This window comes from Aphanomyces astaci (genome assembly GCF_000520075.1).
Source record: "Aphanomyces astaci strain APO3 unplaced genomic scaffold supercont1.91, whole genome shotgun sequence".
Lineage (NCBI taxonomy): Eukaryota > Oomycota > Saprolegniomycetes > Saprolegniales > Verrucalvaceae > Aphanomyces > Aphanomyces astaci.
Window position 1 is genome coordinate 107,714 of NW_009798354.1, and position 19,155 is coordinate 126,868.

The following is a 19,155-nucleotide window of genomic DNA, read 5'->3' on the forward strand; positions in this document are numbered from 1 at the left end:
CGTGGTGGGGTCGATGCAGGGTTTCGAGGTGGAGTAGGTGCAGGTGTTCTAGGTGGAGTGGGGGTGGTGGTTGGTCGTTGGGGAGTAGCTACGTGAGCTGAAGCTAGGACCAGCAGTCCTAGTAGAGTTTTGCTCATGGACACCATGGTGCTTGTGGTGTAATTGGAGAATGAACTTTACTACACATCGCCACGACAAGATCCTACCGGTTTTGACAATATATATTCTGAACCTAAAGTTCCTCTCCGCAAAGATGGACTTAGTTAATGCAAGGGTCTAATGCCACTTGAAAGAGTTTCGGCACAGCTTGTTCAATATATCATAAGCGTTACTATGTTGTGGAAAGTCATGAACTGAAACGTTATATTTGCCACGTTGCGTGGTGGAAGTGGCTACCAATATGTACTGTATTGTCAAATCCGTACTTTCGAGTAGAATCGAATGTACTTGACAAATGTATTTGAGAATGTCATTGCCAATCAAAGTGCACTGACGAGAAAGATCAACTTAGCCCCACAGGTTGGCCCCGTGAAAATCTTCAAATGTGAATAAGCTTGCAGTAAAATATGACTCAAACTGGTTCTCGAATTTGCTGTCAAGTCCAAATTTCATTGAAAAGGACAACACCAGTAATGGTCAAGTTCAGATTTAGGTACAGTAGCTGCTATCTCATATGAATACTCCCAGAGTAACTTTAGGTCTTACCGGTACTTACTTGCGCCAGATCTGGTGCAATTGGCCTCAAACCAAGGTGTAGGGCGATATTTGTCAGGGCATAATGCAAAATGTGCTAACATTCAGACAATACTGCAGTAATAGTTCGAACGAATGATATTCGAAGATCAGATTATTGTTGTATTTTAGCCAATCCGATACAATTTATACGAAATAGGTTTGCTTCATTTGTCAAAATTCAATTGAATTTCATTGCCGGCTGTCCAATCAGGCTTCAGAATGAAGCTTCTTATGTAGCCTTTCTGGCAAAATATATTTTAGCCAATGGAATACCAGGAATGTTCTTGAAAAAGGATCTTATTGGTGGATCATAAACATAAGCAAGCCCTAATCAAAGCGTTGGTGATCCATGTCGGGAGTGCGGTCGCTCGAAGGTCTGTTGGCAGCCCCGCAAGATGTAAACGATGACGATATCATCCATGTCTTGACCGAATGTGCGAGGCAATCCTCAAACGTATCCTTCCGAGAACAAGTCGAAACCTCCACCATCGACGACAGCTCGTTCCTTCCGTTCCTGACCTCTCGCTGGCTTGCACTTCAACACCTCGATGGATCCAGTCCTTCGGTGTGTGTGTACATGTGTGCTCATAGAGGCTGTCAACCACAACGATCTCCTTGTATCCTAGACCATCGACCAAGGTGTCGCGGCCATCGACGACGACGACGACGACGGTCTCTCGTACTCTTACACCACCACAACGTCAGACTCTGCCGCCACCGACATACCCTCGCGCTCTGCATTCCTCGACGATTCCGATGCAGCATCAACGCATGTGAACGTCCTGCTCGCCATGTACCGCGTTCTGCGCAACATCTGCGCGTCTTCTCCCATCAACCAGACCAAGTTGAAGGCGGTCTTGCCGTTCGTACGTATGTGTAGACTCTTCTGATATTTGTCACTGACGTTCCCTTCCATTAGACCACGAACGTGCTCACAGGAATGATCGGGTATCTGGACTGTTCGCACGACGAGGAATTGCATGCTGTGATCGTGACCTGCATGCAAGTGATGCTGCAATTCGTTGCGAATATGACTGTCCATCACACAGCCAACCAGGACATTCTATGGCCAGCATTTCACCCCCATTTACTGGAGGTACTTACCGTTGCTATCCTTGGTTCATATTGTCATTGAAATTGCTCTAGAAAGTGCTCGTCGAGTGCCAAAAGTACCGCAAAGTACTCGCGTACGCCGCCGCGGTCGTGCTAAATTGTTTGCATCCGCCGCATGCTATTCGAACCACAGACTTGGTACCATTATATGTTGGTTGTCACGTCGAATCAAAACAGACGTTAACGGCATGACGGAGTAGGTGAAGTCGCGCCAAATCGTGATTCTGTTGCTCCAACGATGCTTATCCTTCCAAAGCCAAGACGAAAGTGACCCAGCGTTGGAATGGATCACCATGATCTTTCAAGTCCTTGTTAAGCGCCATTACACTGCCGATTTGTATCGAAACCTGAGCGCGTCCCTGCTTAGGTATAATATACATACAGTCGCCGTCTCGAACCGTTAACGTCCATTTTGTTTTTCGGGTGTAGTATGTGTGTCCATTTTCGAATGACGTTTGTATATATTGTCTATTTTTTGCCCCAAAATTTACGTTTGGTGCTGATTCTTTGCCAAATCTATCGATCGATTCGTTACTATGAATTTGTATGCAAAATCGAGTCCTGTGGTGCTTGGTATCACACTAATTGAAGTCACACACTAATTAAAAACGTTGATGATGGTTTCCTGCAATCTGATTGGCTCAATTCGTGTGTACATTTATTTGGTTGTGTCGATTCATTCTCCATGTCGCTCCAATTTAGAATAAACACATATATATATATATATATATTCGTATAATAGTTGGAATAAACACAAATACAATATTGTCGATTTGATACAAATTTGGGGAGGGGGAGCAATCGAATCGCGCCGACCAAACCGATCCACAATCGATCTGATTGGTTAAATTTCATTGAGAAGGTTTTGATTGGCTAATAATTTTGAGCTCATCTGAAGTAGCCAATCAAATCGATTTAAATTCCAACGAGAAACCACGCCACAACACGAAATTTTTCACTCGAAAGCACAATATATATTCGTATAATAGTTGGAACACGTCTATCTACCTAACATCTGTTTTTTATGATTTGTTGTTGTGTGTGTATATCGTTAACGTTCATTTTGAATTCCCGTGACGCCACCATATTGTATCGTTATAGCACCCTCTGGTCGAAATTAACACCCGAGCAAATGCTATTGCTACGCATGGTGGACCTCGTGGTGGCACCCGATGATAGCAGCAGTCCCGTCGATGGTGTCGAGTCTAGCAGGTCCAACGACGACTTGATTGCGTTTTTGTGCGCCGAATACACGGGCCTGCATGTCCCGAACGAGGCCCCGTCAAACAAAAACGACGTTAACGCAGCAGTATCCGCCGACCGCCAAGCCATGTGGAATGTGATGGAAACCGAATCGTCCAAGTTGATGCTGCGCATCCTCGGCACGTTGACGTCTTCTGCATGTGTTGAAGAACATTCCGAGAACGTTCTGACGTTTATCCCAGTATTAATCGCCCAACTCCAACGTTTATCCCCGACTCATGCGCGGGAAACCAATGCCGCCGCCGCCTTGTCAGGAGATGACGTTGTTCAAGATGAGACCTTTGGGTACAGATCAGCTGGAGTTCGAGTGCTGGGTAATATGGCCCATCGTAACCCTTCTGTGCAAGATGCATTGCGGGCATGTGGCGGTCTAGAAGTGCTACTCAACAGGTACACATATATATATATATATATATATTGTGCTTTCCGCCAAAATTTGGATTATTGTGGACTGATTCGTTCACAATCGATCGATTGGATGGAACAATGGACCAATCATTTCACACTAATAGAAGGCACACATAAATTCGATGGGGAATAGTTGAAGCGAGAGCATTTGATTGGCTACTTGATTAGTGTTTTCATTTTTGATTGGTCGATCGATTCGAATTGACAATATATATATATATATGGCATGACGGTTTGAAATATATATATATATATATATATATATTGTGACGGTGATATTTGTGCTAATAGTTGTAACATCGACCCGAACAACCCCATGATTCGCGAATGGGCGCTCGTGGCGCTGCGTCATGTGTGCGAAGGTATGCAAAAGTGGTGGACATATATATATACTTATGATTCTTGAAATATATATATATATATATTTGACAATATATATTTAGGAAACGAGCAAAATCAAGCGTATATTCGAGCGTTGGCGCCCCAGCAAGTAGTGTCCCGCGTGGATCTATCGAAAATGGGGGTGGAACCAGTGTTGGAGCACAACAAAGTAACGCTAAAGCCGTTGTAAATACAACTGTCGTGGTCCTGTCTAGTCTAAAAGTCGCCCAGGAAGGAAGCATAGTGTAACTATTCATGGCCGACAAACCCATATACGTGGCGAATAGCAGGTGCAAGACCAACATGTGCAGCAGGCTCTTCCAGGGTAGCACATAGTATCGCAACTCACTGGATCGATTCACAACGTCCAATACGTGGAACGAAAAGCATAGCTCCGCCAATCGATAGACCCAGCAGCCCCGGGGGTGCATGGTCTTGGCATCCCACACCACCACCCACAGCACACAAACCACGCGGCTGCACTCGAGATAGCGTCATCGCAGTACAGGTCCATCATCCATTGTCGACACGCCCAGCGAATCGGACGTACGCAAACCGTGAGCGGTCCCCCAAATGGACGCCGGCCACTTCGCATGTCCTGTCATATGGCAGCAGGCATCATTGCGTCGTGGGAGTATACGCCACGGACGCGCCGTCAGAAGGTGGAATTGATTCTGTTCGAATGTGAAGGGATATATCCGGATAGATGTCGAGCTGACATTTCGAAGTGTGAATCCGTATCCGGATAGGCTCTGCTAGAAGATCGCTTTTGGAAGATCGAATCCAGAGAAAAGACGCGCGCGAGGATGACGTCGGGGAAGCGGAAGAGAAGCGCCATTCTCCATCGACTGACGGTGGACACGGCCATGCCCAACTCCATACGGCCGCAGCATCATGCTGGTGCCGTGTCGGACGAAGCCCCCTTCCTCGCATCAACGTTTCGAGGCGATGGGGGCGGTTTGATGGACGTCGGGCCTTTCCGTGTCGGTACCGACGGGATAGGTTTCCTCGAGTTTGGAATGGTACTGTCCTTAATGGCAAACGATCGAAGCGGAGTCATGGCGTCCGAGGGATTCACCGCGTGTGATGTGCGCTTGGAACGAACGTTGTCCCCGGCGTTGTTCGACGATCAAAAGCAGCATGACGGTCAGCTCGTCGGATGCCACTTCAAGGATTGCTTGTTCGAGGTATCCTCGGGCATATCCATACATGGAATGTCGCATTCAACTGCACGTGTGTACTGTGCATAGGTGTTGCCAAAGATGAACTACGATGCCACACTTGCGTTCGAGAAAGCGCAACTGACCAAGAAAGATGGCCTTTCTGGGTTTTCAAACCCGTTGTCGGAAATGCGCTTCAAGAGCGAGTCCGAGAAGCGCCTGAACGCCACGGCGTACTCCCATTCTCATGGCAAACACGTCAACTACGGCCAGGTCGGATTGCCTCGTCGAACTCGTGAGTGAATGTGCTCATGTTTGCCGTATTGTGCAGGGCATCCAATTGCGCCATATTAAATCGGGCAAGTTTCTCTCCACAACACCATCTTCATACGACACGTCCGACTCCCTTGACGTAAGTACAACGCAACCTATGTATACTGGCCCAACGTGGGCCGATACCAGCCATGCCTACATTGGCTTTAGATGGTTCAATGTATGCATATATATGTGTGATCATTCGTTTCAAGCGCTAATTACCCCTTGTTTTTGGTTGGCTGACTCTCTTCATCATTCACTTAAAGTGATACGCCACCCCTTTCTTGAGGTTACTTTGCTCCAGCTGCATAGTATATGATTGTGATGCTGTAGATTTGCTTGACGTCGGGGTCATCTGCATCGCACTTTGTGCTCTTGCCGAGGTTCAAACTTCGACGAAAAGGAGAGCCGGTTCAGATCCAAGACCAGATTATGTTGGCCACCGACGACACACGGTTGTTCGTGCAGACATCGTTGAACCGATTTGACCAGACCGCGCTGTCATCCCGCCTCTTGACAGCGTCCGTGGCGCATACTTCCATGATACAATGGCGACTGCTGCCGTATGACTCGAGCGACGCAGTGCAGTCGACAGCGGAAACGTATCGTCACAAGGCGGGCCACGGGGGCTTCCACGCCGGCCAATGCCTTCGACTTTGCCATTTGGAAACCGGCTCGTGGCTCGCATATGACTCGGCATCCAGCTCCCTTCGACTCGACGGGTGTGGCGCTACCGACCACACCAGCTCTGCGATGGGCGTGGTAAGTTGGCATTCATACTGCTATTGCTAGTATGGCGTCGAGAGGAGCAATTGAGATTCTCGAGTAGCTGTCGCCCGACACTTTATGGGAGGTCGAATGCAGTCGTGTGTTTGAAGGAGGGGGAATTCACTGGACCAAACGCGTGTGCATCCGCCATGTCACCACGGGGAAATACTTGGCCTTGAACGACAACACCACGACCAACATGATGGCGGTGGCCCAGCGCACACCGCAAATGTTTACGTTTCGACCCATGACCCACGTAAATATTCGGTACACACAAACATATACTAGTATATATATATATATATTCATGTATTCATGTAAAGAAACAAGTGACTATTGTTCGGTTGAATGCATGCCTCAAGTCGATGTTTCGGTGATTTAGTAGTACGTTTGCTGTGATTCTCGTATTGTTCAATGTGTTGGTTTGAACAGATGATTTGAATGATAATATATAGAATTCAAATGTTCATGTGTAAAGAGATATGGGAATGACCATGTCCATGCATGAGCGGTCTTTCGGAGTTGGGTTGTTGTTCACTATGGATAGTGTTCATACCTAACATGTTATCCGTCACTAGATCGGTGGTGGCCCATGACAGCGTCGTGCAAATCCAACATGTCGACAGCGCTGCATTCTTGCATGCTGCTGCAAATACCCCCAACATACTGCAACTGTCATCGGAAGGTTCGGCGGCCTCATCGATGCTGTCCTGTCCTGTGGAAGGCATATCATGTCCCAACGACGAAGACGCGTTCAAGTTGGTGTCCGTGCCCCAAGTTGAAGTGCACGATGTCATGTTGCTGACTTCGTACCGCCGCATGTTGAAGCGATTCGTTCAGTTCTTCGACGCCACAACATCCCCGATCGTTCAAGTGTGTACTTCGACCGAAACGTTCCTCTTGGATGTATTGGCGGCCGTGGACGCGATGAAGTCGTTTGCATTCCAAGATACGACCCAAGACCCCCGGCGGCAGTCGTTGCTCCGCAAACACCAGTACATGGAACTGGTCACGCGGATGCTGGAAGCGCCGTTCGATCCGTGGGGCGGGCCATTCACCATGGCATATGTGAGCTTGTTCCGACCCGACTCTAGACCTGCGTACGATCCGATGCAGAGCAACATCTCAATGACGCTGGTCGAATTGGACGACGGGAGCGACGAAGCCAGTCACGACTCGATATCGACTCCACCGCCGGGTCGGTTTTGCCTCAGCGAGACTTGCATGACGACCATTTTCCAAATCGTTCGCGCCTCCAACATGCTGCTCTTCCGCATGTTTTCGTCGTGCAAACCGTCGGACGCATTGAGTTGCGGGCGGGCGCTGTCGGTGCTCATGAAAATGCTAGGCCACGGGTTCAAAGCGTCGTTCCCGCTGTCGTATTTGATCCAGGAAAAGTTCCACTTGTCGGGGGAATTCAAGTCGTTTTCGAAAATCATCCGAGACTTTCTCGACTTGATCCAACGCCAAGGCAAGTCGTACCGATACGTGCAGTTCCTAGTCGTGTTGTGCACAGCAAACGGCTTGGCGGTGCCCAAGGTCCAGGAAAAGATCTGCGACTTAATCTTTGTTCCGTCGGAAGGGTACAAGGACGCTATTTTGATCCAAACCCGACCCACGCACACCAACACGTTTGAAGTGTGTTTGCCTACGCGACGCGGCAACGAGTGGAAGCCGTTGAAGGACTTTTACGACGAGTATTACAAGTCCAATCTGCACACGACGCTGGCGCCGTACTTTTACGGACTCTTGCAGCTGTACGTGGCGTTGTGCATGGACCGCAACTACAAGTGCATTGAGATCCTCAAGGACAAGTTTCCGCGAAAGTGCCTCTTGGCGTGTGTGCAAGACGTCAAGCTGGCAAGGTCGATCCGTGCGGTGCTCATGAACTTGCTCCTGGTGATCCACATCGACTGCGACCCGCAAACCCCCGTCGCCAGTCCCAACTACACGCGGATTTGGAAAGACACGGCGATGACGATGATTCAAATTCCACAGGTGGACACGACCAAGTACGCGCTAGAAGATCGCGAGTTCTTTCGCCAAGTGAAGGACCTTCTCATGGACTACATTGCAAGGCGCAAAGGCGTGATTGTGGTTGGGGTCGGCGAACTCGCGCGCAACGAATTGACGCTCGCCATGCTTCGGACGTGTCAAAAGCTGGTCGAGTTTGGCATGTTCCACAGCGACTTGCAGGAACTCGTGGGGCACCTTGTGGACCTGCTAGACTGCCGCACCGACACGATCTTGCTGAAACACCAGGACGACGATGGAACGAGTCAGCCGGTCGAGTACGCAGTGCCGTTGTTTGAAAACAGCGTCCAGCGGACCAAGAATCCGTTTTCGAGGCAGTACAGCGACGCATACCCACCCCTCCCGTACAGACCCATGAAGCGATTGTCGTACATGGGAACCAAACCTCGAGGTGCCCACCAACCTTGTCAAACGACCGTGTCCCGATTCAAAGCGAGCGAAGGCAACACGATTGTGATGGAGATCAAGGACTGCATTTGCGCCACGTTGCTTCGCGTGGATGCGCTGCGGTTGGATTACCAGCTGTCGCTCGTGCTGTCATATGTGAAAGAGCGCAATCGACTCGGCAGTGGTAGCATGGTCGCAAGTGACTTGTCGCCATTGGCCCAAGCGCTGGCCCAGCGCACGTTTCACTTGACGTGTGAGTACTCGCTCCAGACCCTTGCCAACCATCGGCGCCTCGATACGATTCTGCTGCAGACGCTCATGTACGAGCACCCGTTACTCGTGTCCAAGGCGCTCGAGTTGCTGTACCGCCAGTTCAACCAGCACGAGCAACTCATCAAAGCGCTCGACCACGTGTTTCTGCTTGTAAATGACAACACCGTGCACGTATACGCCAAGCTCCAAGCCGACGTGAATCAGTTGCGCCACTTGGCCGAGACCACTGAAGTGTGGATGGACCTGACGTCCTCTGGGGACTTTGACGCTGCCGCGCGGGCATGCGTGTTGCTCAAGTCGCTCAACGGCCTCATGCAAAGCACGGACGACATGACCAGACTGATCTCGAATTTGGACGTTCTAACGTATGTCATGGCCATGATTTACTCTGGCAGCCACTACTTTCACGAGTTGTTTCCTTCCAAATCGACGGTGTCTCCGACCAGTCCACAAAAGGCAGCGGCGACCTCGTCATTGGTACACGACGTGCTTCAAGACCAGCAACGCGGCGCCATTCGAAACGTGTACGACGGTTGTATGGAGTTTCTGCTCGCGTATTGTACCACTAACGTGCAAGCTGTGGCCGAGTTTGCCATGACGTTGGTCGAGTTTGTCGAAGCATTGCCGTCGGCCCAACACGTGTTGCTCGCGATCTACAGCAACGACTTGTGCGATGCGATCCCGCACGATGTGCTGGTGCAGTTTGTCCGGTGGAGTGTGTATTACAAGCACCGGTCAAATGACGCGCGGTATCTGACATTTTTAAAAGACGTGGCTGTCTCGTCAACGTCGACCCAGCAAGCCCTTTTGATGCAGTGTATGAAGAACCCCATGTTGGTCGACACACAAGACGTATCAGATCAAACATATGCAGCCGAGATTTTTCACCTGCTGACAACCGTGGCCACGACGACCCAAGCGCGGGATATTTGTGCGGAATCGATTGTGACCGTGAATGGATGGGTTGACTTGTTTGATCAATTCCAGCCCACAGACTTCAGCAATCATCCGACGGAAACGTCGGATTCATTTGGCGTAGCCGCGATGAAATACCTCCAACTCGTGCTACTCCCGCATGAAGATTGTATCTACAAGATGGACGATACGCTGCACGTGCGGTTGTTTGACTGTGTGCGCAAGTTTTCACTATTCGGTACGAGTACATATTTATATTATGCAAGGAGGATGCAGTATGATTATTATCATGCTAACGCCGGCGAGTAGCGATCCGGTGTTATCTGACTGGCCTGATGCAACTGGATTTACGCGAAGACAAAGCAAGGCAGCAACCAGTATCAAGAGACGATCCAGTGATTACTCAGGCCTTGATCCCGACGCTGCTCGCGTACTTTCCTAAACTAAACCCAGCGCTGCTAGTCAGTGCTCATTTGGACATGGATGAGTGGATGGCGGCGTGGTTTGCTTACGTGTTTTGTTCCGTGAGTCACACGACGGTGGCCGATGCATCGGCTGGAGGATCGCTGCATCTGTGCATGCGATGGCTCGATCAGTTGTGGAAGTCTGATTTGGAAGCGCTGTTGGTGGAGTCGTGTCAACGGAGTAGTCGGCCGTTCCTTGGCATCGGACTGGGGGGTATGCGGACCAGTGAGCCGTTTCTTGTCGACTTTGCCAAGCCGTTTGGGGACATTTTGAGTGACCTGAAAGCGTATCGAGCGTATTGCCAAGCCAAGACAACCGACCATCATCCTTCCGCGTCGCTTGTATCATCCCTTCCGCCCCTGGCTGCAATTGAAACGCCCATCAAGCCGTTGGAAACTGGCCACGACATGATCCCCGCCTTGCAGACGGTGCCCAAGCAGCACAAGTGGCTTTTTGGACTTTGGGGTCGATCTAACAACAACCATAAATCCGCAGTGTTGCCGTCAGATCCAAGTCCGAGTGCGGCCGCGCGGAAACTACCGTCGCCTCGGCATTACAACATGCCCAACTTTGGCGCGTATGCAGAAGACGACAGCTCGATCGTGCAAGATTACTTGAAGTACATTCGCGACCATCGCCTCACCAAGAATGCCATCCGGAACGAGTTGAGTGCCATGATGCAGAGCATTCTATGCCTCGAAGTACTAGGCCAAACACCATGCTTATGTGTCGTGATGTTCACATAAGCGTGTAGGACGCGTTGAAAGAAGAGAACGTGACCAACAGCGGGGTACCCGCCGTGATATCTACCTTTGACGACGTGGCCGCAAAGTTGGTATCCCATTTCAAGGTCCAACCCGTTCGATAATATGTGTATTCCTTGTAACTAAAGTATTTACTGTGGTTGTTGGGGCAATAGATGTTAAAGCAGCCCAAGTACGTCAACATGCGGTTGGTGCTGCTGGATGTGTTTACCCGCACGATCTTGTCGCTGGAAACCGAATCGAAACGCCGCCGAATGCAGTTGAAGCTGGACCAGTTGGGTTTGACGGATGTGATTGTGGACCTGATCTCCCACTCAGACGACTTTACCGTGTTCGACAAATGTGTGTGGCTCGGTATTGCCATGCTGGACGGCATGAACGCCCGTGTGCAGGAAAAGTTTCACGTGCTCATCACGCAACAACACGAGCACAGTGCCGAGTTCTTGGGCAAGTTCAAGCTCCATTTGGACATGCTCTTTGCGCACCCCCACACGGATCATAGTAACCACGTGGAGACGAAATCGGGTCTGCTTCTGAGCCAAATCATGTACTTTTCACCCAAAACCCGCAGCGACTTGTCCGAGCCCACGTCAAAGTACCAATCCGCCAGTCGGCAATTCCGATTTCTCCAGTTGCTCTGCGAAGGCCACTACCTGCGCAACCAAATGTGCATGCTAGGCCAAGGAAATAATGCGTCGTCGTCTGTGAATGTGGTCGAGATGGCGACGTTGGTCGTGGTCGAGTTTCATTCGAATGTGTCGTGGGATGCCATGGCGTTACTCCGCCAAGTGATGGACACAATCACAGAGTTCTGTCAGGTACTAGAACATATATATATATATATTGATGGTGGGTATTAGGGCCCATGCCCCGAAGCGCAGATGTGCGTGGCGAATTACAAGTTTATTTCAGCGGTGAACGAGCTCTTGTGGCGGGATTCCACGACGTTGACGATTACGGCGGTGGAATTATTGCGACAACTCAAAGCGTCGATAGTGATCACGTTGTTGAGCTTGTTGGAGCGACGAACGGACCACGAGATCCATCGACGGCTGGTCCAAGAACTCAATTTGGAAGCCGTCAAAGCCAACTTGATTGTCGTGCACGAGTACTTTCATCACAAGTACCACGTACGAACGATTGTATTCAACTATGAATCATACTATATATTTACATGTATATATTGAGGTTTCATGATTGTAGGGCAACTACGACGGGAACGAAGCGTGCAGCCGCGACGCGTTCCTGAGCATGGGGTTCAACCTGCACATTCTCATGCAACAGTTGATGGAGTTCCAGCCGTCGCTCATCTCGTCACTGTATCCCATGGATGACGTGGCGTATCGACACGCGTACGATTTCTTTGACGACCGGTGTGCGCGGGTGGAAATCGTGTGGCCTCAAACCAACATCGACCACCATCATCATGCTAGTACTACTAGTAACAACCACGGGGACTTGATCTCCATGTACTTTCCCCTGCACCCGATTTGCGTGTGCTTGACCGATCGCACCAAGCGGCGGCTGCAGTCCGACGTGAGCCGAGACGCCAACAAGCTCAACGACTTTTACGACAAGACCCACGACGTGATCGTCGAGATGCAGCACCAATGCACGCTCAGACAGTATGTGTGGATGGCGTTTCTCACGCGGCACCTGTCTCGGCTGAAAATGGCCGCGTTCGCGTGGAGTTTGGTGTTGAATGCGTTGATTGTATTGTACAACCATATCGACCGCCAACAAGTCGAGTCACCTCCGTGGATTGTACAATCGGCCGGGTACGTCCACGTGGCGCTTTGTCTTGCGATGGTCACGGGCCACTGCATCAACGACGTGCCGCTTCTATTTCAACAACAAGCTACTACCCTGTCTAGGACACATGTCGTATCCGCGTACAAACAGAGCAACCTGTCGGCAGACAACAGCAGCACGTTGCGGTTCGATTCTACAGTCAACGAAACCTTCCAAGATGTTGAGGACAAGGTACGGGCAATCGGAGACCCCCGGATGACGCGGCAGCATCACCTCCACCGACCTCGTCCGTGGGCACGGGTTGTGTGGTTTGTGCTGTGGGTGGTCGTGTGGGATGCCAAGACCATGTACCATCTGGGCCTGCTGGGTCTGTCGATTGGCGGCGCCTTCTTCCATCAACCCCTGTGCTTTTCGTTCCACGTATTGGACATTGTAAATCGGTCCAGTGAGTTGCGATACGTGTCCAAAGCTATCGTGTACCCTGGTCGGAGTCTGCTGCACATTTTGATCTTGTATTTGCTCGCAGCGTACGTGTTTGGGTTTGTCGGCCTCGTATACTTTGCAAAGTACTTTGACAAGGACGATTACAACGGGTGCGATACGCTGTGGGTGTGCTTTCTCACGTCGCTGGACGAAGGACTCAAGAACAACGGCGGCATTGGCGGGTTTCTAGCCCCCAGCCATCGCGACACGGGCGACCCGTTAGCGTATCCCCGTCTAGCGTACGACCTATTGTACTACGTGGGGTTGATCATCATCCTGACCAACTTGGCGTTTGGACTGATCATCGACACGTTTGCCACGTTGCGAACGCAGCATAAGGAGAACCAGGACGACTTGAAGGACCGGTGCTTTATCTGCTCGATCGACTGCTTTACGTTCAACCGGATGACCAAAGGATTCGACCACCACACGCGACACGAGCACAACATTTGGCACTATATTTACCTGTTTGTGCATTTGCGAAAGAAGCACTTTACACACTACAACGGCGTGGAACTGTACCTGGCGACGCGGATGGCCAAGCGAGACGTGACCTTCTTTCCCAGCCATCGCGCCCTCGCCCTCGAAAAACTACACGATCGAAACAGACCCCTTGACGATACAGCTAGTAGTTGTTGTAGTAGTAGTACTAGTACTACTCGCATGCCCCACCGGGCCAGGCCACACGTGCCAGGGACGGCGTTCCAAGACGTGGTGGGTAATGGAGGAGGACATGCGAGTCGTCGCGGTAGTAGTATTACTACTAGTACCACGGGCACGGGTGGATCAGGTGACGTGGGTTCCCTTGGAGCAGCGCTGGCGTTGTCGCCACTGGATCCCCATCATGAAGACCGTTCGACCGCGGATCAACTGGCGGACCTCGTGCAGGACTTGTACGCCCAACAACAAGAGATGCTGGGGCTGCTACACACAGTCGTACTTACACAACAGCAGCATATCGAGGCCAGGACTCCAACCAATCAACAACCTCATGACCGTCACCGTGCGTCTCACCGCCGAGCGAAATCCACGTCACCATTCAAGACAGGACAAGAACGTTATGTGATGTAAGAAGAGGTATATATATGTCCCCCCACCAACTAAACGACTTGGAATATGTATTTACCAGACAAAACCTCGTGGTATTATACTGTAGTTAGCCACATGAACATAGATTGTATGTGCATTCTATTTCCTTCATAACGTTGTTACATACTAATAGTATACCACTAACGTTACGTGGACTTGAAATTCCTACCCAAGAAACTACCTACTTACAATTAGCTACTAGTATTACAAATGTCACGTGGTAGTCGTTCACAACAGACCATTGTTGGTACCATATTATTGACTACTATCAGCACGTTCTTGTGAATATAAAAAATAACTCTATTAATGCTGTTGGTCTGTCTCTATATATATAAGAATAAATACGCACAACCGATCGATCGTGGTCCACATCAAAAGTATCCGTCCTAGCATAGATAGTTTAGAATGTATATATAAGATAGTTTAGGTTATGTATATATATATATTACCTCGTCCAGGGAGTACATGGTGCCTTCGGTCGTGAGCTCACTTGTCCGCTCCCAGTCGCCATCTTCGTCGTCCACGAGTTCCTTCATGGGCATGTGGTGGCGCGGCACGACCGTCCGTTTCATCGTGAGCGTCGCCGCCATCTTGTCCTCCATCGCTCGGCGCACTTCATCCGACCCTGTCAGGTACGCGACCTTGGACGCCGTCCACCGAATCTACCAATCAAAACACGTCATCACCAACCATCATCCAATCATATCCTGCCACGTCATCGTCTCCAAACAATCAGACCAATCACAAAAGAGATCTCTTACGCTTGTGCACAATCTCGGGTTGACATATTCGGCCACTTGCAACGCCACGCTAAAGTGGCCCAGCGAACACGCCACATGCAGCGCACTCCATCCAATCTACAATCATTTATTAATATTATTTATTACGTATTTGATAAATAAGTTCTTCATTTATTATAACACGTACATTGGTTGGGAGGGTCACATTGGCATTCTTTGCGAGCAAAAACGTTGTGATAGCTTCATAGCCGCGTCCAGCCGCGACATACAAAGGCGATGCGCCGCCGTCCGTCTGAATGTCCACGTCAATATGCTCCACGAGTAGCCGCACGACTTCGAGATGCCCGCCCCACACTGCGCTGTGCAATGGACTCCATCCCGACTATATATATATATATATATATTTATGGTGAAAACGCGGATTTTTGACATATACTTGTGTTGGGACGTACATGAGACACTAGCTCGTAATTGATGCCGCTGGCCATCAAGAGGGCCACCACGCCCATGTGGCCATACTGCGCCGCCTTGTGCAACGCCGTTTGGCCATCCTAAAGTCGGGTTTGTTAGTATATACTACTACTAGTAGTAGTAATACTAGGTACTACTAGTACCAGTACTAGGACGTACCAACGTGCGGGTGTTGACGTCCATGAATTGGATCAAACATTTCACCACTTCGACATGTCCACTGGCTGCCGCTCGATGCAACGGCGTCGTCGTTGTAGGTTGCTGCAATAATAAATGAGCTTTTCAAATAGATGAAAACTAAGCAAATAGATGAAGAATAAGCAGTACGTACATGGCGGGTATTGAGGCAGATGGAGGCGCTGTGGTGGTTTAGCAAGTACTGGATCACAGTCAACTGACCGTTTCCAGCTGCCACGTACAGAGGTGTGGCCCCCGCCTGCAAATGTCCTCCATCATTTATAATGCATTTTAAATGAATGAGAAATCATACGTTGGTCGGAATGTTGATCTGGTCAGGGCCCATGCTTGCACACAGCACTTGAACCACGTCCACGCGGCCATTATAACACGCAGAATGCAATGGTGTCCATCCAATCTAGTGATACATCGAGGATATAGATGAAATCATCTATCATTTATTAAATCTAAATAAATGAATGTACCTTGGACGCGAGCAGCGGGTTGGCTTGGCGGTCGAGCAGGTATTTTAAAATAGCCAATTGACCCGTGCCAGCTGCCACATACAACGCCGTAGCCCCGCCATCCTATACAAACAAACGTCGTGTATCCATTTAAAATGTATTTCAAATGTATTTCAAACACATACCTTGGTGCGCACGTTGATGTCTACAAACGGCACCAGCACTTGAACGACGTCCAGATGGCCATTCGCACACGCATCGTGCAATGCTGTCCATCCATTCTACGAGACATCGTGAAATAAAAGACGTCTCGAACGTGTTTCAAACGCGTCTGGAACGTACGTTCGAAACGGCCCCCACCGCCGCGTTGTGGTCCAGCAACACACGCACAACTTCCACTTTGCCATGTTGCGCGGCTTGGTATAACGGAGTTTGGCCGTTCTAGTGCCACATATGAATACAGAATAAAAAACGTGTACCAGACGTTTCGTACATTGTTTTTTAAATCCACCGCCGCATGGTGCAGCAAGAGGTACCGGACCACGTCCACATGGCCGTTGGCGCTGGCGTCGTGCAGCGCACTGCACCCGTTCTAAATCATTTAAAATGCATTTAAAACACGTTTAAAACCGAATCAGACGTTTCAAACCTTGTCCATTGCATCCAATGCTGGTCGTTTCAATGCAAAGTACTGCACCACGTTGAGCTTGCCATACGTAGCCGCCAAATGCAATGCCGTCGAGCCATGCTATTTATTAATATTATATATATTTCCATATCTTTCGATAAACAGTAATAATAGATCGATCGTACATTCGTCTGAAGGTCCATAGGAAGCACTGTGACAAGGTAGCGCACCACGTCCACAAACCCCTTGGAACTGGCAATGTGCAACGGCGTCCATCCACTCTATAGACGAGAATAAATATATTAATATATATATATCATTGCATTTCGAAGATATTACATACCGTTGGCCCAAGCGTCACCACCGCGGCCAGATTGGTCACCAATAACTGCACCACACCCAAATGTCCATTGCCCGCGGCCACATATAACGGCGTCGCGCCATCCTAATATATATATATATATATAAACTGGAAATATATATATATATTAATATATCTATCGTTACCTTGGTTTGAACGTTCACGTCGATATAACGACTTAGCAACGCCACAAGATCCACGTGGCCGTTTGCACAGGCGACGTGCATTGCTGTCCAACCATTCTATGATCACAGTTGATTTAAAATATATTTAAAATGTATTTAAAATGTATTGAAAAAGTTACCTCGTTTTGATCATGGATACTGGCCGTGTGCACCAACTTTCGAACTAAACACACGCGTCCCAGCCGCACAGCATCGAACAATGTCTACACAAACATATATATTTATTTACGAATTCGTTGAAAACCACAAATATATATATATATGTGAAAAAGCGTACCAAGTGGGCGTCTTCTTTCGCTTGCAAAACGCTCACAACGTCATGTCGGCGGTGTTCGAGCGCCAAGTCGAGCGCAGTATTTCCCGCCTAGTTGAATAAGTCAAATATATATATATATATATATGCAACAAATGATATATATATATGCAACAAATGATATATATATTTGAATAGATTTGTATTACCAACGTCTTTTGAGCTGGATCGCAGATTTGCATGAGGAATCGCACGACTTCTACATGACCCCACCAGCTTGCCGTGTGTAGTGCATGCCATCCATTCTATTATATATTTATGAATATTACGATTCTGCGAAATATCACGAAAGGGGAAATATATTACCTTGTTCAATGCATGCACATTCGCTAGGCTTTGCACAAGGTACTTGATAACTTCCAAATGTCCCCTGGACGCTGCCATGTCCAATGGCGTTGAGCCCAGCTAATATAACAAAAACTTCAGTTTATATTTCATAGAAACGCATATTTCATAAATATATATATATCTTTACATACACACGCGGGGAGGTTGACGTTGCATTTGGCGGCGACTAAGATCTTCACAACTTTCAAATGTCCATGCCAGCACGCCACATGGAGAGGCCCCATTCCTCCCTACAAACGATCGAATGTGAACGAATTATATTGTTCTTGTACAGATTTTGATATATATATATATATATATATATATAGATCACAGTATCAACAAGTACCTCGTTTGTAATATCTGTCGAGGTTTTGACCAGCGATTTGTCCACGAGGAGCTGCACGACACCCGCTTTGCCGCCTTCGCTGGCCAAATACAACGGCGTGCGACCCCTCTAAAGATATTATCAGTGCCAAATATATATATATATTTCAAAGATCGCAAGATTTCAACATATATTTCGTACGTCGTCCTTGAGATCCACGTCGGCGTTGTTGATGGATAGGAGATACTTTGTGATTTCGACTTGGCCGTGGAAGCTCGACGCGTGCAGCGGTGTCCATCCCTCCTATGGAAACGAACATCCTTGTCAACCAAGTCGACGGGCGAAGAGCAGAAGCATGGAGGGAGGGAGACGTACCTCGTTCATGACATTGGGGTCGCATTTGGCAATGTACTTGCGAAGCTTGGCCTCCTTGCCTTTGGCAATGGCGGCAAACAGCTTCTTCTCCGCGCTCTACAGGACACCCCACGCAGCATGAGACGACGACTCGACGGCTCGTGTCCACCGTTGAGCCACCGCGACTGGGTAGATCAAGAGGGTGGTCACGACAACGACATGCGGCGACGATGATTTGTGCATGCGTACCTGCCAGAACATGATGGAATGAAGGACGTCCAGTCAAGATGCGACCAAGAAGTTCAGGGAGACACGACATCGGTCGAGTGCATGGTACGCTATTACACTCAGGTTGAGGTTTCCACCCATACTCGCACGTGATTGGTCGGAGATGTAGCGGCAGCATTTTGATTGGCCAAAAAGAAACCCGAGTCGCCGTTACAGATCCGACGTACCGTGTAGGGGAAATGTGTTGCCAGTGGCTTCTTGGACGCCAATTTGG

At 49.1% G+C, this 19,155-nt stretch overlaps 3 protein-coding genes across 4 annotated transcripts; 2 read left to right on the forward strand and 1 right to left on the reverse strand.

Annotated features, from left to right (window-relative positions):
- Positions 1-1,060: 1,060 nt before the first annotated feature.
- On the forward strand, positions 1,061-4,277 carry H257_16726 (hypothetical protein). Its single transcript, XM_009845257.1, has 8 exons — positions 1,061-1,300; positions 1,362-1,601; positions 1,655-1,831; positions 1,882-1,986; positions 2,049-2,215; positions 2,950-3,501; positions 3,811-3,881; positions 3,963-4,277. The coding sequence occupies exons 1-8, from the start codon at positions 1,085-1,087 to the stop codon at positions 4,088-4,090; spliced, it is 1,656 nt and encodes a 551-aa protein (XP_009843559.1). The 5' UTR covers positions 1,061-1,084; the 3' UTR covers positions 4,091-4,277.
- A 429-nt stretch (positions 4,278-4,706) lies between these two features.
- Positions 4,707-14,342, forward strand: H257_16727 (hypothetical protein; the record flags this gene model as incomplete). The annotated part of the gene is made up of 11 exons (XM_009845258.1): positions 4,707-5,087; positions 5,151-5,333; positions 5,392-5,472; positions 5,709-6,137; positions 6,205-6,410; positions 6,722-9,990; positions 10,062-10,918; positions 10,972-11,067; positions 11,137-11,799; positions 11,842-12,111; positions 12,185-14,342. 11 exons carry the CDS (start codon positions 4,707-4,709, stop codon positions 14,285-14,287), a joined length of 8,538 nt encoding a protein of 2,845 aa, XP_009843560.1. The 3' UTR covers positions 14,288-14,342.
- A 242-nt stretch (positions 14,343-14,584) lies between these two features.
- On the reverse strand, positions 14,585-18,997 carry H257_16728. Of its 2 annotated transcripts, none has more exons than XM_009845260.1 (25): positions 18,903-18,997; positions 18,675-18,770; positions 18,501-18,602; positions 18,321-18,428; positions 18,124-18,222; positions 17,951-18,049; positions 17,794-17,889; positions 17,609-17,695; positions 17,451-17,534; positions 17,293-17,388; positions 17,129-17,230; positions 16,971-17,066; positions 16,807-16,905; positions 16,651-16,749; positions 16,500-16,598; positions 16,343-16,438; positions 16,179-16,280; positions 16,007-16,111; positions 15,848-15,952; positions 15,676-15,777; positions 15,498-15,596; positions 15,233-15,427; positions 15,067-15,162; positions 14,755-14,967; positions 14,585-14,691 (listed from the first exon to the last, which is right to left on the reverse strand). In XM_009845260.1, the coding sequence occupies exons 1-25, from the start codon at positions 18,912-18,914 to the stop codon at positions 14,677-14,679; spliced, it is 2,502 nt and encodes an 833-aa protein (XP_009843562.1). In that variant the 5' UTR covers positions 18,915-18,997; the 3' UTR covers positions 14,585-14,676. The 2 variants fall into 2 exon arrangements, with proteins under 2 accessions (XP_009843562.1, XP_009843561.1); XM_009845259.1 differs by having other exon boundaries at positions 18,675-18,838.
- Between the last annotated feature and the right edge of the window lie 158 nt (positions 18,998-19,155).

Coding starts and splice junctions, on each gene's coding strand:
- H257_16726 (XM_009845257.1), top strand. CDS start 1,085: ATGTCGGGAGTGCGGTCGCTCGAAGGTCTGTTGGCAGCCCCGCAAGAT. Junction 1,602..1,654: donor TGAAGGCGGTCTTGCCGTTC/GTACGTATGTGT, acceptor CCCTTCCATTAG/ACCACGAACGTGCTCACAGG. Junction 1,987..2,048: donor CTATTCGAACCACAGACTTG/GTACCATTATAT, acceptor ATGACGGAGTAG/GTGAAGTCGCGCCAAATCGT.
- H257_16728 (XM_009845260.1), bottom strand. Junction 18,223..18,320: donor CGACAGATATTACAAACGAG/GTACTTGTTGAT, acceptor GATCGTTTGTAG/GGAGGAATGGGGCCTCTCCA. Junction 16,599..16,650: donor CGGTGGATTTAAAAAACAAT/GTACGAAACGTC, acceptor ATGTGGCACTAG/AACGGCCAAACTCCGTTATA.